We start from the raw sequence: 23,729 nt of genomic DNA on the forward strand, positions 1-23,729 counted from the left end.
CCCTCATCCTCTGTGTGTGACCAATGTCAATCCCATTGGTGACTCGTTGCTCGCCATTGGTCCGCGGCTATACCAATGTGTATCCGGCATACCAATTTATATCTTATGAGGTTAAGTTTTTCTGTATACCTCGATTTATATCTTAAGAGGTTAAAGTTTCTGTTGAAATACACTATACCCAAAACCCAATTTAAAATGTCAAATACTTAAAAAGTGTCATTTATCTGATTTCTAACTTCAATGTGTTTATGTGCCCGACCAACTTACTTTGGGTCGTACCGTGTACACCAGTCGGTTTAACCATTCACAAGAACCCACAAAACGCATTCACTATGATACGACATTTCAAAAGCTTGATATTCTTCATAAGCGTATAAATTTTTCAAAACCACAAAAACAAACACTGGCAAATCATTCGATAACACGAAGTCAAAAGTTGGAATCCGTATACAAGAACACACATCAGACAAACAAGCCCATAAATCTCCTCTTTTCCAACACAAAGTTCATATATGATAGAGATAACATCTCCTTAAAAACCAGCCCATCCCGCAGGTTGAGAACTCGACTTACTTTCTTTCTTTTTGGAGTCACCAAAACCCTGAGGTGGACTCAAATGCACGTTTACCTGAGAGCTAGGGGTAGGAACCGCTGTAAAGCTTTCTGCTTCAAATCCCCAACTGGTGGCTGCTGCTGCCACTTCACCAGGCGGTTTGCTGTTCTGGTGGCCATTTCTGGTTCTAACAGATTTAGAGTTGGTAGTTGTTACAGGTGGGGTAGTTGTTACAGGAGAAGCCTCGGGAAACGCCTGCCATGAGTTTGGCTCAGACTTTGGAGGTGTATCATCAAACAGTCCCTTTTCATCAAACAAACATTAATCAAGAACATATACCGATTGAACAACACAGTTTAAAGTTATTTGAATTATGTAAGTAATGGAATAACTTGTTAAATATGATTACAAAAACTACATTAATACTAATCTATTTTTAGAAACAAAGAAAACCTTATGCATTTTAAATATACTAATATGGGAAACTTTTGCTGTGTTTGACCTATTTCCACTGTATAAAACTTTAAATTACAGCTTTCGTCCATTATGTTTGGGGTTTATACTCTATTCATGTCTGACTTCAATAAGTACAAAAAACGTCACTGAAGTTCATGTGTTGCAGCGGTTTTTCGTCCTTTGCTTGGTTTAAAAAGGCGCACCTGAGGCGTGAGGCGCCCAAGGCGTTTTTGAAAACGCCTTATTTTACGTAAGGTGCTAATATACATGAGGCGCCCTGAGGCGGCGCATTAGCTAGTGAGGCGTGAGGCGTTTGAGGCAGCGCCTCATGTGATTCAGTCTAAATTATATTAAAAATGTAGCTGTTTGGGACCATCTGCTTAAGATAATAACATTGGGGCTCATCTATAAAACATTACCCAACGTATTATATATATTTATCACTCTATATTTAATTATAACCACTCTTTATTTTCATATTCAAAGTTTAGCTTCTCCAAATATCAACCTTCTAGATGTTTCAAGTTTATCTTCTCCTTAGTTATCACTACCATCTTTTAAATCAGTTCAAACTCACCTAATTATTACACATGTTTATGACTCAAGAGGTATTTTTCTTCATTATTACTTTTTACTATACCTTTTACTTTTTACTCTAAGAATTTAAGTGTTTTGCAACTTTTAAATATGTTTTTATAATGTTTAACCTACGTATTAAGTATTCATGTTTAGTTTTACAAATATGTTTTATCTTTATGATTGATTTTCAAGTAAAATATGTCATGTATAATTAATTTTTAGTAACTTTTTAATTGAGCGCCTCACATACGTGAAGCTCTCGCTTCGCGCTTCGGATTTTTGAACCAAAACGCCTCGCCTCGCCTCGCCTAACGCTTTTTTAAACCAAGGTCCTTTGTCGTATAAAAGTTCTGTTATGTAGCTTGCTAGATGACCAATGTGCACTTGTCTAACTGACTTGTTATTTTTTGTGTTTTTTTTTATTTTTATTTTCAAGTGGGTCCCACCCATTCTTTTGTTTTCAATATTAAATGGAGTAGTTTTGTCATTTGAAATCATTTTAACAAAACTTTTGAGAAATTTACCTGCTGAGAGGGAGACTGGTTTTGAGTTACAGGAGATGACTGGATTTTGGTGGCGATTTTATTTGGTGACGGGGTTGTTGAAGCAAGAGTTTGCTTCAAATCATGAAGCTCTTGTCTCTGTGACCGACAAATAGCAGATAACTTTTCATATTTGGAACTTAACTCATTTTTCTCCATATTAACCTGCTTCAACTGACCCTTCAATCTTTCCACCTCAGCCTCTAACTGCTCTTCCTTCCCAGAGTCAACACTACTCCTAGGGTTGACTTTATTAATATCAAACTCGGTTGCAAAAGCATTTGTACCATCCTGGAAAAAGTTCATTTCAAAGTCCTTTGAAGGGCCCGATTTGCCCTGAACGGGTTTTTGTGAGGGGCTAGTTTTGTGCATAGAAAATCGCCTTTCGGGGAGACTTGGCTCTTCATCAAATGTAACTTTGCCAAGATCTTGAGCAACAGCTGATTCCTTACCATGCTGAGTTGACCAGAAAGCACCTATCGGCCCACCACTTCCCGCTGGTTGGGGTGTGGTCCGTGCTGACTCAGCAGTGGTTGGAGGTGGTGGTGGACTTCTACGAGGCATTGGACTAGATTTGTTTGCAGACTTTGAAAGACCTGTTAATCCACCAGCACCAATAATATTAAGGTGATTATGATAACAAAATCCTAATTCTTGAGATTAGGTAATAGTTTTGTGTTTTCGACCCGTTGAGTCGTTGACCACTGAGCGGGTTGTATTACTGTATATCATCTCAAACAGGTCAAATCAAGAATCAAGATAAACAAACAGCTAAAAGTCAAGGAAAAGTTTAAATCTGATGCATACAACCACATAAATCGTTTTATTCAAAGAATTAGATTAACATTGTAATTACATTTGTGAGTCAACCAACCTACCCGCCCTGCTAGGCTTGTAAACAAACACGAACAAAGCATGCCCGTGTTCGTTCGTTTAACTTAATTGAACAAATGATCAAGAACACGAACAATTAAACGAACAAAGTTTTCTTGTTTGTGTTTGTTCGTTAAAAAAATGAATATGCTCGTTTGTTAACAATATAAATAAACCGAACGAACAAGAACAAAGCATGCTCGTGTCCGTTCATTTAATTTAAGTGAACAACACGAACATAACTGAAGATAAATTAACAAGTATAACTGAGCTAAAACTAGCTAAAAATACCATGAAAAACAATGTGTTGGGCCTAAAATGTTTTATAACTAGACTTAATGGGCCAAAAAAATCTTTAAAAAATATATTAACAAACGTAAGCTGACGAACGTAAACGAACAGACATAAACGAATTTAGATTAAATAATGTAAACAAACATAAATGAGCGAACGACGCATGTGTTCATGTTCGTTTGTTTAACTAAATGAACAAAAACTTTTTGCTTAAGTTCGTCCATTTATTGAACAAAACAGACATAAACAAACTTCCCGCTGAATGTGTCATGGACTACTGAACGTTCAGTTCATTTAAAGACCTACACCCTGCTTTGACCAATACTAGAAAGCAGCACGTTTAGCCTGCACCTGTTATGAACCCTCTCTACTTTGAATAATATTAAAATAAAACCTTAATAACAAATAGCAGATACTCAAATTAAGCTAGATATACCTATTTTGGGGTCAAAACAAATGTTATCTGGCAATTCTTTGTGAATTGAGAATTAAACTTTGAACTATGCAGTTAATGCCAAAAAATAGCAGATATCGGTCAATGACCGATATCTGAGATATCGGTTATTGCGGTGGGATAGCTGTGTGTGTATATATATATATAACACACCAAAAGTTATCTAATATTAATACTTAAGTCTTAATACCAAAATCATAAAAGTCAATAGTTCAAAACACAAAGTAACAATATTTTTAATTTAAGACATGATTTAATCAATTAATCGAAAGCCATGAAATCATCCTCCGAGTCCACATCAACCAAATCCTCCAATTGTTGTTCAAGATCATATTAGGGCTTAGGAATCGGATCTGATTGTCGATTGGAGAAGAAACCAAATCCTCCACTGGAGAAGAAACAAGGAATCGGATCTGATTAATGTCGATGTCTTTAATCGTTCAATAATAATCTGATTTAGGGCTTAGGGTTAAATAAAATGAAATTGGGCTATGGGCTAAAAAAAGGTAACGGTTTGGGCCAAAAGTTAACAATTGGGTCAAAAATATTGAACTGATAATCTCACCGATAAGTCTGATATAGCGGTGGTCAAATAGCGGCAAAATAGCGGTAAATCGCGCCGCAAATATCGGAACCGATATTTGTGCCGATATTTCGATCGCTATTTTACAGCCGGACCGATAACCACTATAGCACCGCAATTGATAGCATAGACTTTGAATTACTCTAATAAGCCAGAATTTTTATACGAATAAACTAATGTTCATGTCAGTAAGTGCACAATGCATTATGGTCAAAGTCAAACCAGAATCAAGAAAGAATTCAATAAAATTTGGTGTCTTACCTTCAGTCATGTCAGTTTGAAGCATTTCAGGTGGTCTATCTGGTAATGACTTTTGTAATCCATCAGGTAGCAAACCATTAACACAAAACCACACCTGCATAAATCAAACAAAGTAGAATCAGTGATCATGGACATGTTATGTTCCATGAACATGTTCAATCTATAACTAACCTAAATTCATGGAGATGAATGTCCAATCAAGCAAAGCTCTTGCCTGCGTGATGTCTGGTCTGGAATCTGGTGAAGATTGCAGCATGTCCCTAATTAAATCTGTAATGGATGAGCTGTACTTTGGTTGTTCTGGAATCCGATAGTTTCCGTTCAAAACTTGAAGCTTCGATTCACCATCAAATGCAGACTTGAAATAACATATGCGAAACAGAAGACACCCGAGCGCCTGCATTAAATAAAACTCCACGCCAACATATTTGTGAGTCAACCCAAACACTTTTAGCATGTCATCCAAGACACATAAAGACCGGCAAACTTACCCAAATATCAACTTTCTCGCTTATAACTTCCCTAAGAAACAAGTCCCACATCTGAATCAATAACACACGTTAGAAACGATGAAAAAAAAGATCTGACTATTAATTATCGTATGAGGAAACAGGTCCTTTATCGAACCTCAGGTGATCTATAGGCAGGGGTTGTGTGCTTTCGTATATTGTCTTCTTCAAGGCCCATTTCTTCTGGCCTCTCGAAACGTTTATGATTCGTTGAAGTACTACCAAAATCACATAACTTCCATAAACCATCAGGTCCAAGCAAAAGATTCTCTGCCTTTAAGTCACTACAGTTGCAAATATGAAATTGATTACTAAGCAATAAAGGCACAAATTGCAATATATATAGTGATTTACCGGTGAGCAATGGGTGGTGACTGACAATGCATAGCAAAAACTGCATTACAGATATCCCTAAACATTAAAAGTATCTGTTTTTCCTCAAACAAACCAGCACCTCTGCTCTCAAGAACACTAACCAGAGACTTATCACAATACTCCATTACAAGGAGTGCTTCCTTTGTTCTCCCCATATCAAAAATAGAATGTGCACATAGCATAACAACATTTGGGTGTCCTTGAAGTGATTTCATCACAGATATTTCTTTCTTCACTAATTGTAGAGATTCTTCATCATTACATATCATGTGCTTCAGTGCATACTGCTTTGAACCATTTATAGCATCTTGAGCCAAGTAAACACACGAGAACCCGCCCTCCGCGATGACGTGGCGAACATGGGTTTTCAGATTTCCAATGTCGATCACGCGACCTTCAAGTCCTGATTTCTCCTTAGGCATGAATTGCTTGATTCTCCACATATTTGACAGCTAACGAAGAATCTACATAAAGTTAAAAAATCAAGAATCATAAGCATTTGTTGTTAGTATAGAGTTCACAATGCAAGGTGTGTAAAAAGATATCATAGAAGTTACTGTCTGTACTATAAAAAAACCCCTCAAAATCAGCTCATGAAAGATGTAAAATTTAAACGTTTAAGCTGCAAGGTAGTAGTCGAAAAAGTCAAAATAAAACTATATTTTCAGCTTATGTTCAACAACACTTAAACTTAAAAGCTTAAACTTGTAGATCATATTACTATATAAGGAGAGAAAGAAGAGCAGAAGACTAAATCATACACTAATTTGTGTTAAAAGCAAGGATGAAAAGCATTTGATGTTTAAAAAGAGTTTATAATGCAGTAATGTGTCATCAGAGAAGTTACAGCTTGTACAAACAAAACTCGAAATCAGCTCATAAAATGCGTAACACTTAAATGATTAAGCAATCGGCTCATAAAATGTGTAAGATTTAATGATTAAGCTGCATATAAGTAGGAAAAAAACTCAAAATGAAACTACATTTCAGCTTAAATTCGACTAAACTTATACTGCTTAAACTTCTGAATCATATATTACTACAAAAAAATGACAAAGACGACTAAACAAATCATGTACGATTTTGAGTTGAAAACAATCAAAACAAAGTGACATCACATCATCAAGCACATCAAATCTTCATTGTTACGTTACATGCTGCCCTAATCTGTACGGAACTTGCCCCCAATTTATTATTATTATTGTCATAAAATTTGATTTGATGAGTCCAGCAACAGAGTAACGAAGACGCAATCTGAATTCACAAATAGATCTATCTATCTATAATAATATTGAATAAGTGAGAGATTTCACATCAACATAACTCTTACGCTTACTTGAAACCTAAATGCAAAACCCTAGATCTACGTCTAGTTGAAAATGAATCGCAAAATTAAACCAAAAAACGAAGTCAAAACAGTCGTAAAAGAGTGTGAGTAATCAATAATAAGCATTAAACTGATACCTGAAGAAAGAGAGTGAATCGAGCAGCAATTGAAGTGGATTGCTGTTGTATGAAGTGATGTGCGTAAGATCTGAGATCAAAAGGTGTGGTGATGAAGACGAATGATAATTTTGGATTTGTGTTTTTAGATCCAGATTATTATTAATATTATTTGTAGGTGGTTTGAGGTGAAAGGAAGAAATTGACGTAAAGAAAGAAATAAAGAAAGTTTGTGGTGGGGCGGCACTTTCACATTATTATTATTATTATTATTATTATTAGAGAAAATTCCAATTTGCCTACGTGAAATATATCATGGAATAGCCATTGAAAAAGAATTTGCACATGTTGCGCCCTTGTATTTCTCCGACGGGTTTTTATGACTCCTTTCCGTTAGTTGACTGAGGGATGCCAAGGGCATTTTGGTAATCATCTCGTAATAATAATAATAATAATAATAATAATAATAAACGATAATCATAATCATCATAATCTTATCATCATCATCATCATTCATAATCATCCTCATATCCATATCTCCCTCATCTTAATCATACTAACAGCAACATAAATTCCATATCCATCCATAACAATTCCTTTTTCATCTAAATCTCATTATCATCCTCATATCCATAACATAAACCATTTTGAAACTAATCAAATCAAGATTGTAAATTGAAGAAATTAGGAAGACGGTGGTGGTGGCGGTGGCAGCTAGAGAGAGAGAGAGATGTGTGGCGGCGATGGCTCCATGGTGGTGTAGGATACCGGTTCGTTTTTCCGGCAACAGAAAGACAGTGGTGGTGGCGGCGGCTAGGGTTTCCGGGTCACCTCCTTCCAATATCAAATCCGACCATCTTTCTTGAACTTCTGGCAACGTATTCTTGATTTTTCGGCCGTCACCTCCGTCGGAAATATGTTTTAGGGTTTGGGGTTTATGGGTTTAGGGTTTCCGAGTTTGGTGAAGGGAGTACATTGGTGGTGGTGTGGGTATAATGATGATGAAGATCTAGGTTTGGTGTTGTATGATGATGATGAAGATCTGGGTTTTGAGTGAGTATGATAATGGTGAAGATCTGGGTTGAAGATATGGGTAGATGATGAAGATTGTTGTTACACTTAGCACAACTTGAAGATCTGAGCATATTATTATTATATGTAACATCCTAAAATTTATAATGTTGAATAAAGAAAGTTACGTTTAGTGATTTCCGCGTTATTAATTAATTAATATCGAGTAAAGAACGGATCATGGATTTAGATTAATTGACATGGGTTAAGTGAGAATGGGCTTTAGGTCCATGGGCTTTAGGTCCATGGGCTTTAAGGGATATAAATATCCCCTAAACCAACCTAAAACCCTAAACCCTCATTTCATTTCCATCATAATCTCTACACACTCCAAAACACACACACACCACACACCGCCATATACGGCCGGCGGCCGAGGGAGAGAAACGAGCAAGATCCGAGAGAGAGTAAACGATTAGTTGTGATTAAACAAGTTAAACGAGATCCAAACGAGCACAAAAGGTATGTTCTTGACCTTTAAAGTTTATGTTTTATTGAATGTCCTTAAGCTTAAAGATCCAAGCTTTATAGTATATACGGGATATATATACAAACGAAATGGTTAGGGAACGTTAGTGGGTGATGTCGAACCATAACAAGGGTATTAAAATCGCCAAAATGCTTGATAAAAACCAAACTCGTAGCTGAACTGGGCAACTTCGCCTGCGAACTGGGCAACTTCGCCTGCAAACTGATAACTTCGCCTTCAAAGCTTAACTTCGCCTTCAAAGCTTAACTTCGCCTACGGCCAAGTTCGCCTAGCTGGTAACTTCGCCTAAAGCTAAGTTCGCCTAAGGTTTAACTTCGCCTAAAGCTAAGTTCGCCTAAGGTTTAACTTCGCCTAAAGCTAAGTTCGCCTAAGGTTTAACTTCGCCTAAAGTCAAGTTCGATTAGAAAATAAATTAAAAACCTAATGGAAAATGTGTTAAGACAGTTAATGTAAATAAAATTTTTCCAAGCTGACCTGGCAGCTTGACCCCAGCCAGGGCCCTGCTAGGGGCTGCCGCCCCTAGACCCCGCTGCCAGGGGCGCTGCCCCCGGACCCCCGTTCGTTGTGGGTTGTATAAAGATAGAAATACAACATGAGTAGTAGTAGTTAATTGATACATGTAAATATTATACAGTTAGCCGTGCACAGCTCAAGAAGGGAATAACGATTAACGGAGAGCGTAACAGGATTCAGGTGAGTTTCTAGCCCCATTCCTTGTTATGTTTTCGGGCCTGTGTGCATACTCGATGTGTTGTTAATACATTTATCCTAAGTGATAAGTGTATGCCATATGTGATATATGTGATGGATATGAATGATTGCTTGTCGGTACGCGAACGATCTTCGGATATTGCGCGTACTGTCAGGTTAAAAATAAAGGTACGAATATTATATATCGAAGATGTATGAACATTACAAATGAATACTTGTCGGGGCGTGAACGATCTTCGGATATTGCACGTATCGACAAGGGGTATGGTTGTTAAATGAATGATGTAAAGAACGGCTAGAGTGTTCTTATGCTATAATGTAATTATTGTATATGTGAAGTATGTGTATACGAGGTACACGAATGGTATGTGAGTTCTACGTTTGACATAGTAAGTTGGGATGGCAAATCCCTCTAGCTTCTGTCGAACATAGACTCGGCTGGTGATGGCGTAGTTAAGGACTGCGGTCTTATACGTAATGTAGATGATAGATGTAAACGTAGATAGGGACGGTGGGCCTTATACGTGTTACAGATAATAGACGACAACGTAGTTAAGGACTGCGGACCTTATACGTATTATAGATAGGCATCAGCATAGGAAAGGACTGTGGACCTTATACGTGCTGTATTTGTGATTGTGGTAGCATAGGGGAGGACCGCGGACCTCGTACGTGCTATGAATTAGGTTGCAACATAGGGAATGACTGTAGACCTTGTACGTGTTGTGGATGTAGGATGGTATAGGGAAGGACTGCGGACCTTGCACGTACCCTAAATGGTGAACATAGGTAAGGACTGCGGACCTTTTACGTGTTCTCGACCTTGAGTACAGGTATAGACGGCGGACTATGAACGTACTCTCGGTAGACTGAGGTTAGTGATTGTATATATGAATGTATGTATGGTAGTAAGTATGTATGTAGAACAGGAGGGTAACTAGTTAAGTATGGATATGTATCTTCGGATATGTATGTATGTGTATGTATTGTATGGCGTCCGATTAACTAGAACTCACTCAGCGTAGCTGACTTTTAGTATGCACGTAGGTGAGTAGAATGAGACAGCTAGCTTGAGCGGGCACATGGTAGGCGAATAGGAGACTGGCATCTGAAGACTCAAGATGTTTTAATGTAATTGACGTTTATTTTGAAAGACAAGAATGTTTAATTAAGGCAAGTTTTGGATTGCTGTAACGTTTCATGAAAGTTTTTATATTCCGCGAAAGTTTTAATGAACTCTGATTTGTAAGAACTGTGTTTATGAGTAAATCCGACGCTAAAGTAGGGCTACCGGGTTCGGGGCCTTACATTATAAAAGGGCATAATGTTAACTTCACTAAGTCAACGGTAAGTCAACTAACGGCAGGAGTCAGAAAAACCTGCCAAAGAAATACAGGGGTGCAACACGCAAGTTCTTTTTTAGTGGCTATTCCATCTCCCGACGATATATTTCAGGGAGGCAAATTGGAATTTTCTATTATTATTATTATGTCCCCTTGATATAACTAGCTAGCATCTTACCTCAACTATTTATTTTCTTTTACACCTTTACATGTATGTATGTTTCACCATAAAATTAAAAGGATTTCTCATTACTTAATTATTACTTGTTTTCTACTTAATAACTTTAAATGACACGTGTGATTTTACTTAAAAGATAAATCAGTGTTTATGAACACGTCAGAGATAAAATGCTTTAAAAAATACATCAAATGTCTATGACAATACATCAAATGTTTAACCACATCATAAAAATGTTATAAGTGTGTTAAGATGAAATACAAAAAAAAAAGTCATATGTAATGTCATCTAATGCTGGGAACATCAATATGAAATGCACAAGTATGAATTTCAAAGACCATAACATCTGAAAGATACATATGTTATTAGTGTATACCGGTTTATATAAATCTTAAGAGTTTTTATTATAATATATTTATATTAGGATTGATATATAGATGTTTCTACCATGATCAATGTTTGGAACTATGCGAAGTTTTTGTTTTTCATTTGAGGAAAGTATTTCAATACATGGTTTTGAAACAACATTAAATGTATGCATCACTTTACGCAAATGTGAGTGCTAAGAAGTTGCGTGTCAATCCAATTGACCTTTGTCTCAAGACTTAGTGATTTTATACTAGCACAATTTATTAGGGATGAACTCGGTACAACAACCATACCAAATCAGTACCAAAAGTACTAACCCCAAAAATCGCCAAAATGGGTACTAGTACCAAAAGTGCTCAGTATGGTACCGGTTGTGACAACCGCCAAAATGTTCTTTTGAAATGTCAACTTTAAAAAGTTGAAGGGTCGAAGTTTAAATACCAAACAAAGGAAATTGGTGTAAAATTAAGATATGGTCGTTCCGAAGTATAAAATAAAATATTTCAATATATATTAATCGCTCGTTAAGAAAAAAATAAGCGTTCAAAGTTACATATATTTTATCGAGCGATTAAATTAAGTCATAGTCTAAATATTTTAAATGAGTAAATAATATGTTTGTTTTTATATATTATGGAAGGAATGACTAAAAGAAAATATCTTCTTTCCTAGAAGCGTGTGAGAGACACATGTAAGCTCTAAATTTAATTGTGGAGATGAAATGATACTTGTCAAGTTCTATTGTTACCTTTCATGATATTCCAATGCCTCGTATGTTAACAAGCTTAGTCATGAGGACACATGTGATACTTTAAAATAGTTGGTGGAAGACAAATGACACAGTTCAAATTTTAGTGAGACCCTTTCTTATAATTTGACACCTCATGATTCTTTAGCTTAGACATGAAGTATTCCTCGCTCTAAGAATATATGACTTAAGGGTTAATTTTCATTCATTCAAACTTGAATCTCTCAAACCTTGTATAAAACTGAACCTCTTCTAGCATTGTTTCGTTTTCAAGTGACCCGACTCTCGTATCTAGAATAGCGTGACGTTTTACTCAAGAAGCTATAACCATCATTTTCTTAACTATTTGTTAAACTCGTGTTTAAGATACATGTATGCATATAATTTAGGCCATGTTTCCCTTGTTTGTTTATCAAAATAAAGTGCACTTAGGATTTGCAGTTGTTTTTTCGTTTTTATTTAAAGCTTGTACTTTGTGTTGAGTATGCTATAGAATAAAATTGCACCAAAAGTATGTTTTTATATGTACGGAGATTGGCCTACTCCACAAGCTTCTATTACTAGAGTATTGGGCCATTAGACTATTTTGAGTGAATTAAGGGAGGTCTTAATGGAGCGCCACGGTGGACGACACTATGTTTTCCAGTCGCCTCTTCTATTAGAGCTTTGTTGTTCAAATGTAAGCTTGATTGGTGTGTTGAAATGGTGTTGGATGAGTTATTTATGTTAAAGATTTGGAGAGTAAGGGCAGGGCCAACACCTTAAGAAAGCGAGGAATCGTGAAGGAGACTATTGACATTCGGGCAATGGTAGTTGTAGTGGTTTTTTAGGAAGTAGGGACAGTAAACAACGTTGAAACCGTTGTTGACTGCGGTTGGAACTCTTGTGTGCTCATGCCTTACTTTAGAGGATGTTTGAAATCTCAAAACAAAATTTGATGTGCAAATAGAAGTAGTAATAGCAATAGGGCTTACTAATGTAACATCAACTAATAAGGTAGGCAATCTTGGTGCAATCGGTTAGGGGTGGTGTTGGTGCCAATAGGATTCGAAGAGATCGAAGTGTAGCTAGAATAGTTTGGAAGGTGAATATAGAAGTATACATGGCTGAGCCGGAACAATCGCTCTCTGATACAAATTAATGTGTATCGAACTATCTTAGAAAAACAAGAGAATAAAATAAGTTTCTTTTGTACAAAATGGTTATCTATAGTCTTACGGACACAAAAGAAGTTAAGTATTGAAAATGACCTAGTGACTTACCACACTAATATTGTCACACCCCAACCAAAGGCGGTGGAACATGCCGGGTGCAACGGATTGCCCAAGAACACAAGATACTATTAAAGTGACAATATTTAATCAACTCATTAATTTCATAAATCAATAAACAACACATCTTGTTCGTACAAACAAATCTAATACAAGTAAACAAATATATATTGCTTATTTGTCTAATTTCTTAGTGGTCTCAAAACAAGCTACGTTCCTCAATTCTTCGTTCAAGCAATTATCAAACTTGTAACATTGCATAAAATAAAATTTGTCAACACGAATGTTGGTGAACAATTTTCATAGTTTTGAACAATAAGTATATAATAGATGAAATCCACAACTCGTATATGGAACAATAAATAATAGCAACAATTTAGATATGCAAATAGTAAATAGTTTGAGACACCTTTCTATATGGTAACAACCAAATATACTCGGATAATAGTTGTCCTATGCTACTAGCAATTAAGCTAAAGTAGTTAGGGGTGCGTATGATCATACTTAATAGTTTCATAGAGGCCAACCCGCCTAAAACAATAAACATATAGCATGTAATCATGTAAAGCATACAACACCAAATCGAGCATTTATTTAAGTAACATATACTAAAGAGTTTGTGGTTTGAGACACAAGGACAAATCATTTGAGTTTGAATAAGTATGTAATGCCACCCCCAAAATATAAGATGGAAAACGGGGGATGAAAAAATACTCACATGAAATAAATAACTTGAAGGGTTGTTTGTGATAGACCGGGATAGTAAGTTCAACGAGTGAGGTCTAGGTTAATAGAGTTTCGATTTAGAAGATGGTCTCGAAAGACTTTAAAGCAAAATAAAATGACAAGTTAAATAATTAATCAAAGTTTGAGGTTTAAAACGTAAATATTTAAGAACTTGAAATAATAGTTTTTGAAAAGTAAGTTTGCTTGAAATCGGGTCTCGGTATTCTACTCATTAGTTTTACTAACCTTTGTTAAGTAAATATGTGGAGATTTGGTTTAATGCAATGGTGCACGACCCCTTGTTAGATATACCAAAACGGGATTTTAATGAGTGTTCGGTTAGTCGGTTCGGGTCTTGATAAATAGTCAAGTCCGAACCCGACATTCCAAAGTGATAACTCAATAAAATTAAAAGAAACTTAACCAAGTGTGTAGTTCTATTAGGAAGAACCTCAACGTCCGTTAAGCGAGTGTTTGGCTTTGTCGGTCCAACCTTGTTATAAGATCAAGTTGGATCCGACATACCAAGTATTTTAAGAAAACATAAAAAATTAGTTTATAAAATAGTAGAGAAAATGTGAGATTCGGTGGCTCAAAACCCACTAGTGTGTCTTAAGCGAGTGAACTCGGTTTAGTTCGGTCTTGGTTCGGTCCTTGACTCGGCATAAGACCGAGGATGGTTGCCACATACCCAATACCATAGAACTTATTAAAATGAACTTTGAAATTATAATACACAAATCTTGCTTGTAAAATATTAATAAATCATTTTAAATATAAAGCATTTAAACAAGAGTTCGGTTTTGGTTTGGTACTTGACTCGGAATAAAACCGATGATGGTTGCCACATATCCAATATCATAGAACTCATTAAGATAAACTTAAAAATAATAATACTCAAATATTCAATAAAATATGTTAACAATAAAGTATTAAACAAAAAGTTCAGTTTTGGTTTAGCTATTGACTCGGGATGAAACCGAAAATGGTGGCCACATACCCAATACCATGGAACTTACAAAAATGAGTTTACAAACTAAAATAAACAGAAACTAAACAAGATTAGTAACATTAAGCAAGTTACAAAGTTAGTCAAGGATTGCAATAATCCTCCATGTAGCCTTGCCTTACAAGCATTTCACCTCAACCGACCATGACCGGAGAAGTGAAAACCGAAGGAAACAAGGGGTAAATATTATATATATGTTGTAATAGAATGGATCTTGTTTGACTCTTAGAAGTCAAACAAGAAGGAACTTGAAGGTTGAAGCTTAAAACTTTGTTTGAGAGAGTTTGATGTGAAAGAGTAGGTTGGAATACGTGGTATGGCTTTGTTTTATGAAGGATAAGGTGTTAGGGTTATCGGTAAGGTTGTTTTAGAGATTTCCAAGCTTTCTCATTGGTTAACAAGGGTTAAACATGTGATAAATAACAACAAAAACGAGTTGGTGACTACAACTATGGCTAGGCGCCGCGCGACCAGGCTGGGCTCCCTGGCCGCGCGGCGCGGCGTGCTAGGGGGAGGGGTCAGGTTTGGTTGTTTGGCAAATTTGGTCCCTGTGGTTCGTTTCGAGGCGTTTTAAGCGTTTCAGAAGCGTTTAAGAGCCGTAAAAGGTGTTTTAATGATCCGACAAGCGTGAGATGATTATGAAACATAAAATCTATCATTTTAATAATATTGAAGGGTTCGGATACGAATCGGGTCGGTTTACAATACGAAGGTAAAAACGAATCGAATCGGAAAATGACGAATGTCACAGATATCAAACCTAACAAAAGAAACTAAATACAAACCACTCTCATGTGATGCATAACTACACACAATATTATCCACGTTTCATGCTAACACGATATAAGATTAGCCGCAGTGGTGGACCTACCACCAGGTAGGGGGCGGTCGACTGTAGCCAAGGATTACACTTTGTTTGCACATCCAACTACTTTGGTGGGAAAATTTTTTAACTAGTATGTTGTTTAAGTTTTATACAACCATATATTGAAATTATACGTGATGAAAACAAGCAAAGTATTTTATTTTGGGTCATTGCATTTGACATTTCCACCTCATAATTTATCCACGAGCAGATTTATGAACAAACAAAATGTAAGATACACATGGGTTAAGATGAAATGAAAAAAAAAAACAGGATCTAATGGATGTTTAAAGTTTGCCGTAATTTTGTCATTTTCGTCATTGCACTTCATTAAGTCGCATGTTATGTGTTCATCAATGATTCAAGAGTAGGTTGACTACGAGCTTGGAAACAATTTTACAAGCTTAGCTTGAGTCACGTTAAGCTAAACAAGTAGAGCTTAAGTTTACACGAAACTGACTTATTTACACCTCTATTAAAATATTACAAATATAATAAATAGAATACAAAATTACAAATTTTGTCCTTTAAACATATACAATTTATAGATCAGGTCCTTTAAAAAGTTTATCTGTAGGCGCTGTCCTTTACAGTTTACATGTCATGTTTGTTTGATTTTCGTCATTTTGACTAACTGACATCCAAAAACCTTGTTAAGTCTTGGCATGTGATGGCATTTAAGTCTTTTTACGCATACTATTTAAGTATTTATAATTAAAAAAATAAATTAAATATAATATTAGAAAAAGAAACTAAATAAAATATGTTAAATAAAAACTCCGTTAAGTCTTGACATGTTTGAGTTTAACTGAGTTTTTGGATTACAGTTAGCATAAATGACAAAAAGCGAATGTATTTTGTCATATATAGTACATCGCCCGCAAATAAACTTTTTAAATAACAAAATGCGAATGTATTTTATCATAGTACATCGCCCGCAAATAAACTTTTTAAAGAACCTGATTCATAAATCGCATATAAAAATAGACAAAATTTGTAATTATGTATAAAAAATATATACTCTTTCAATAAAATGTAAAAAACTCTCAATTTATGGTTTTTTTTTCTCTATCCATCATCACTACTCAATCAAGTGGATAAACCAAACCCCTCTTCATCTTCATTCACCATTTCTTAGCTCAAACTGCAAATTAATTCTCATCTCATCTCATTTGGGTATTATTATTATTATTATTCCAAAACAAAATGGCCACAATTTCAGCATCCACACTATCCTTCAAACCCCAAATACCCATCTCTTCAAAACCAAACACCTGTTCCAGATTTCTTCAATTTTCAAACCCCAGGCTACCCACAAGGCTTCTTTGTGTTGCCGAAGAAACTGCGGTGGCAATTGACCCCTCTTCGGAAGCCGCCAGGCGGCTGTATGTCGGTAACATTCCAAGGACAACAACTAATGATGACCTTCAGAAGGTCTTTCAAGAACATGGTGACATTGAAAAGGCAGAGGTTTTTATATTATTACTTGGCTTTTATATTATTATTATTATTATTATTATTATTATTATTATTATTATTATTATGTTAATCATTCGCATCGAATTTGTGGTTTTTGATTCGATATGTGAATTAATTCAAATGATATGGATGTTTTTTTTTGTATATACATAAGTAGTTACATCCATACAAGTTGCCTTTGTGGTGATTGCACATTTTGATGTTTTATTAGTTTCATAAACTTAAGACTTAAACTTAGGAATAGACTGTTGGCATATTCAAGTTCTTCTAGTGCATCTTTGAACCGGGTTTAGGAACTTTCCAGTTATATATGTATGTCTGGTGTTTGGTTTTTTAACATGATGTGAACCCCTAAATGTTAACATCAAGTTTTAGATTTTAAAGCATCAGTTGACTCTTTTTCTTAAAAAGTGCATAGTTTGAGTAACCAAATCTTATCTTTTTTTGCATTCGGGAAATATTGCTCGTTTGTGATATTTATAGTGTCTTGTGTACCAGGCTTACACAAATTTACTTTAATTATTGAAAATAGTTCATTTATTGTTTGCTAGAGTCTTTAGGATGTTTGGACTTGTGTTTTCTGTTCGGCTCAATGGCAACCGAATTGTCAAATTACAAAATGTCCCTGATTTTCTTTTTAAAAAAAATGGTTTTTGTCAGCATCAAATTTAACAGCTTTGTATAATTCGAATTTGTAGGTAATGTATGATAAGTACTCCGGAAGGAGTCGAAGATTTGGTTTTGTCACAATGAAAACCATTGAAGATGTAAATGCTGCTATCGAGAAGCTAAATGGCACTGTGAGTTTCTTCCATCGCATGCAAAATTACGTATTTACCCATTATCTGTTGATATGCATCAACAAAAGTCTTCATACCTTTTTATCATTATTAAAGGGTATGTTAGAGACAGAGCAAACTTTAAGCTTGTAAATGAACCGAGTGAACACGAAAGGAACATGTTCATGTGCGTTCATTAAACTTTAACCGAACGACGATTGAACGAACTAAGTTTTTATCGCTCATGTTCATTCACTGATGTTATAAACGAATGGTGCACGAACAAACATAATTGAACATAGATGAACGAACTGCTAAAACTAGTTATAACTTATGTGAAGAACAATGTGTTGGGCCTAAAAAGTTATTAAAACTATAGTAAGTTTTATTGGGTCCAATAATTTTAATTAATATATGAACGAACAAACTTAAAAAAGCGTAAACCAATGAGCATAATTGAACGTAAACGAACAAACATAAACAAATTTAAACGAACAAAGTCAAACGTTCATAAACATAAATGAAGGACATGAACAAATTTAAATGAATGAACCGGACATGTGTTCATTTTCGCTTGTTTAACTAAATGAATAATTTTCTTGTTCATGTTCGTTTGTTTATTAATATAAATGAACATAAAAGAATTTCCTGCTGAACTGTTCATTGAACGTTTAGTTTGTTTACATGCCTAAGCAAGCTACACAGCATGGCACCGAACTTATGTCCAATTTAATTAATAAAAAGGTTTACTACTTGCATTTTTGATCAAAATGAGGATTTTACAAAAAGTTTTCAGTTTCATCAAAATTACAAGTTGGATACATTTCAATTATCAAAACAAGAAAAATAATTTATTAATATCTCAAATAGAGATTGAACATAAGTCGGGTACCCAATTGTCCCAATTGCCCTTTTCATATATTACTAAAACACATCCATCAACAAGGGTAACATGGTATTTTTTTCATGAACAGGAAATTGGAGGGCGTAAAATCAAAGTAAACGTCACAGAGAAGCCTCTGACTGGAGTCAGCTCTACACTTCTTCCATCAGAAGAAGCCCCGTTTGTTGACAGCCCTTACAAACTTTATGTGGGTAACCTTGCAAAAACCGTGACATCCGACTCGCTTAAAAGCTTTTTTGCAGAAAAAGGGAATGTTCTTGGTGCCAAAGTGTCTCGGGTTCCAGGAACTTCAAAATCGAGTGGGTTCGGGTTTGTTTCGTTCTCGTCAGACGAGGAGGTAGAAGCTGCCATTTCATCGTTTAATGATGCTGTAAGTTTGTAAATCATGCATGTTTGGTTGCACTTCTTAATACACTGCTAGTGTTGTTTCAGTTTGATTGTTGTGGATATGACTTTTGTTATGTGTTCCTGCAGGTACTTGAAAGCCAAAAGATTCGTGTAAATAAAGCTTAGTCGTACAAGAAAACAAGTTTTCGCCTTTTTTTTGTATTAAATTATGCTCGTTATTTTTGTCGGTTTTTATGTATGAGCTATCATGTTTAAGGTTGTGTATGCTGGCTGAATGATAGATACTGTTTGATGGATGCTCTAATTAGATACACTTTTAATCAAATTGATGAAATTATAAATAAAAGATCATGACAAAAGTTAATAGTTTTAACACTAGTTATAAGTTTGGTTGTGAGTTTTGGCCCATAACCGAACTGACAGCCTTATGTACAAACTACAAAGATTTGGGGTAATGTTTACACATTGTCCGAACACACTCGGTGATGTTTGCAATATGAATGTCGATGAATCTGCGGAGTTTGAACCCTTTGCAACGAGTATTGGTCTTGATGATAATGAATAACAGTCGGGTTGATGGCTTTTTATCCATGCGGTGAACATTTATGTTAGGTTTTTAGTTTGATTATTGTTAAATGTGAACTTATAAGTTTTGTCAAGAACCTTTGAGGTTTCTTGAAGCGTTTGGTTAATACTTTCTAACCGTATGATTGCTTTTTATCATACTTGCATTTTACAAGTACTCACTAAGATATACTTTTGATGTGAATACTGTTAAGATCACTTAAGAACATATTGAGTTTAGGGAGCTCAAGCATAAGATTTGAAACCACAACCTTACACTTGCAAGAATTTGAGCCCATAATCTCGCATTTGTAAGGGGGGCACCATACATAACTATATATTTCAAGCATTACATATACATAATAAAAGTTAACTGACAGTTTGATTTAAACAACTGATTTCAAGTTTTGAACCACATTGTTAAGTTAGTAAATCGCTAACAAACAAATCATTTGAATCTCAAAGCTGGCATACCGACCTACTTGTTTTGCTTTAAACAATAGTAATCACAATGCTCTCGCCTTTTAATTTTGCGTTTTCAACAATTTATCATTCTCTGTCTCATTTATCATAATTTAAGCTTTTAAATCTTCAAATAAAAACAAACTCAAACCCAAACATTATATTTATATTTATAAAAAAAACTCAAATTTTTGAATTTCCCATGACACAAACCTAATAACTTTGAGTGTTTGTGAAACATTATCTCTGTCAATGGACCACAAACCCTAGAACAAACATACAAATTATTTTATACTTTATAAGTGAAGACTCAAAAGTCATAGATTCGAGTCTCAAAGTGTTATAAAAAAATTGTCTTAAACAAAAAACATATCTCACAAATCATAAGCTATTTTAAGTTTTTTTTTTATAAAAAAAATAACATTGTCGTATAAATTTTGTAAATGTAAACATAACATTGGTGTGTTGTTATTAGGGTTTTTCATTTTACGATTTTACCCTTTGACACATTTTACATATAAACCAGCCCACCAGGCTGTTAGAGCATTCCCATTATATTCTCTAAATAATGTGAGGGGAGTCTCTATTTTGTAGAGATGGCTAAAAGTTATTGTGAGAGGAGTAGAGAGAAAATGTTACTGTTTATGGTTAAATTTGGAGAAACACACTGTTCACCTCTATATTTTTTAATGTTTTTGAAAATGGTTATGAGTGAAGGAGAGATAAAAGGTAATGATAAAAATATAAAAAATTATTATTTAATTGAAAATGGAAGAAAAAAGATGATGTTTTTAGTGTAATTATAGAGATGGAGATGGAGAATGGAATGAGAATGCTCTTCGCAGGTAATTTGAGTTCCAATCATTGTTCAGTGTTGGATTAATATATCTATCCATTTAGATCAATTAATTTAGGTTTTGCTTAGTGTGAATCTGATTTTGCTTGATTATTATTGAATGAAATGCATACTAGTTATTAACTGTTCTTTTAGTAAACTACTTACTGCTTGATTATTCATCTATCAACTAATGATCTTTAATCTAAACGATGAATGTTTTGAAACAAGCCGAGCCTTTTCGAGCTCCAGACTTGTATGTATTTTTAAGTTTTACTTATTTTAAACTTGTATGTATTAATTTCACAGAAGAAGAGCAACGGCTTGCTTAAGGTGCTACACGAGCTCGAGCCGAGTATTAATTAATAAATAAATAAATAATAAACGAGACAAGCTTGAGCTTACTTATAAATTGGATGTGACTCAATGGTAGAACACTTACCTTACTAGTGAGAGGTAGGGGTTCAAACCTCACTACCACCAATTTATATGGGAGATATGAGGGATGGCCCTGATTTTCCATGGTTCGAGTCCTGATCTCACCCGGTTCTACGGGCTTCTCGCTGTCGTGTCGTTTGGCGGGCGTGGGGGTCGGGTTTTATACCGGAAATCCCTCAATAGGTGTACCGCTAGGGGCTCCGTCCGTCCGGACTCGTGGCCGGCTTGGGCTACTTTTAGCCAATGGGGGCCGCGTACGAAGTACCCGGCGTTACTTAGTTGGTTGTTCCAAAAAAAAAAGCTTGAGCTTAGTTGGGCTCGCTTACTCGTAGTTTGAACTTGGGGTTGATTCATGCTTGTTTTTAGCTAACGAGTTTCTTCTAGTTTTCTTTTGACAATTTAGGTAAGAATCAATGGCACAACAGGCGAGGAAACCTCATGCGTGCAGAACCCAGATCTGATCAGAGGCGTAGGCAATTATTTAAGGTCAAAGATGTACCACAAGAGGGGTCTATGGGCCATCAAGGCTAAGAACGGTGGTGCGTTTCCTAAACACTAGAAACAAGCCGTTGAAGCTGCTCCAACCGGGAAGCCACCAAAGTTCTATTCAGCTGATGATGTCAAGAACCGAGGTTGAGCCTAGTCAAGCTCGGGCTCGGCTGGCCTCGACTCGACAATATAGCCTGATTATGATAATAAAATAAATACAAGTTGTTCAATTAAAGAGGTAAAATTGTTTTTAATAAATGATTTGTTTTTTAATTTGAGAAGTGACATTTTTGAAGTATAAAATAGGCGGTTGTAACCGTTTCTACCATAACCATACCACCAAACGCATCTCTCTCACTCAAACAAACAAACAAACTCAGACCTTCAAACAAAACTCAAGACCTTCTACTAGAGAATCCCGATCATCCTCCGTCGGAGTTACCGGTGGTTCCTCATTCCTGTGAAACGCCGATGGATTTCTCAACCGCAATAGCAGGCATTATCATTTGCTTAACCCTAGGGATAGCCGTGGCTGTTATGGCGGGAACAACCAATGGTGATGGCGTCGGCGCGTGTAACTTCGGCGATTGGCCGTCGACTACTTTGAACACCGCATTTCTCTGAGTAGGAGGTTTATGTTTGGAACCCTCAACTTTCGCCCAAACCACATGAACCCCCACACATATATGCTCTGTCCTCCGTTCATATTCAATAACTTTGTGGTGTTTCCGCCGCCGTGACTACTTCAGGTACGTGCCATGAGACCCGCATACTTCTATCCTGGAAGAGCCTTGTTTCCAAGGCTGACTATTACCAGGTCAACACCGATAGAAGAAGAAGGTAAATAATATTCAATTTTAGCTTAATAATAACTAGGTATACAAACCTTGAAAATTAATTAATCATAAAGCTATAATTAATTAAAAATATGCATTGTTATTACAGATGTGATAAGGCCGATGGCGCAAGCTAGGCAGAGGCACTTGCAATTTGATCTGAGATCTCTGTTTAGGGTTTTCCATGTGATTGGTTCTCCTGTGGTTCGATTGGATTGGTTCGGATGTTCGCCCCGGTAAACGTGGCTCCGGTAAATGTGTGATCGGCAACGTCGTCCTGGCTAACATTCTTGGTGGCGATATTGCTGAATTGGATGACGAAAATGTAAAGATGGCTATTCCAATAAATCAAGCGGTTGATGACTTGGGTATTGAAGAGGAAAAAGATAATTGAAGAATGATTTGAATTAATTTTGTGCCTAATGTTGTGAAAATTTGTTTGTAATAGTGATAGTCAAAAGACATAGCTTTTAAGCCATTGATCCTTCCCACGAGAAGTAAATGGAAAATATTTAGTCTTTTTCGTTTGTAACGCATTGATCCTTCGCATTGTTTCTTCACATACTGATGTTTAGTAGCAAATCACTAATATTAAATTGGGGCCTAAGTCTGGCAAAGACGGGCTGGTCGGGTTCGGTGACGGGTCAGACCTGGTTTGGTCAAGCGAGTTTGAGTGAAAATGAGCTCAAGTAAAAACGGGCCACTTTTGAAAACATATATTATAACCTTTCGTGGTTTTTCCTTAATTTAAGGTATTTTCTTCTAAATACAAAGTCAGTTTCATAGCGGTTGTTTAAGGTGGCATGAAACATCTAGATTTATTTTTTATCTCTCTGTCCCGAAACAAATATAACTATTAGTTAGTGTATTCACAAATTTTAAATATTATTGA

At 35.7% G+C, this 23,729-nt stretch overlaps 2 protein-coding genes across 2 annotated transcripts; one reads left to right on the top strand and one right to left on the bottom strand.

The window, feature by feature from the left end:
- Positions 1-393: 393 nt before the first annotated feature.
- LOC143616005 (uncharacterized) lies at positions 394-5,986 on the bottom strand. Its single transcript, XM_077088974.1, has 7 exons — positions 5,459-5,986; positions 5,223-5,388; positions 5,087-5,137; positions 4,810-4,992; positions 4,596-4,689; positions 2,113-2,789; positions 394-856 (listed from the first exon to the last, which is right to left on the bottom strand). The coding sequence occupies exons 1-7, from the start codon at positions 5,920-5,922 to the stop codon at positions 533-535; spliced, it is 1,959 nt and encodes a 652-aa protein (XP_076945089.1). The 5' UTR covers positions 5,923-5,986; the 3' UTR covers positions 394-532.
- Positions 5,987-16,865: 10,879 nt separating this feature from the next.
- Positions 16,866-19,483, top strand: LOC143616007 (small ribosomal subunit protein cS22-like). Its single transcript, XM_077088975.1, has 4 exons — positions 16,866-17,173; positions 17,881-17,982; positions 18,936-19,235; positions 19,340-19,483. The coding sequence occupies exons 1-4, from the start codon at positions 16,910-16,912 to the stop codon at positions 19,376-19,378; spliced, it is 705 nt and encodes a 234-aa protein (XP_076945090.1). The 5' UTR covers positions 16,866-16,909; the 3' UTR covers positions 19,379-19,483.
- The last annotated feature ends 4,246 nt before the right edge of the window (positions 19,484-23,729 follow it).

Source organism: Bidens hawaiensis, unplaced genomic scaffold (assembly GCF_021521415.1).
Source record: "Bidens hawaiensis isolate Kalapana, Puna unplaced genomic scaffold, B.hawaiensis_p1.1 tig00045233_1, whole genome shotgun sequence".
Classification (NCBI taxonomy): domain Eukaryota; kingdom Viridiplantae; phylum Streptophyta; class Magnoliopsida; order Asterales; family Asteraceae; genus Bidens; species Bidens hawaiensis.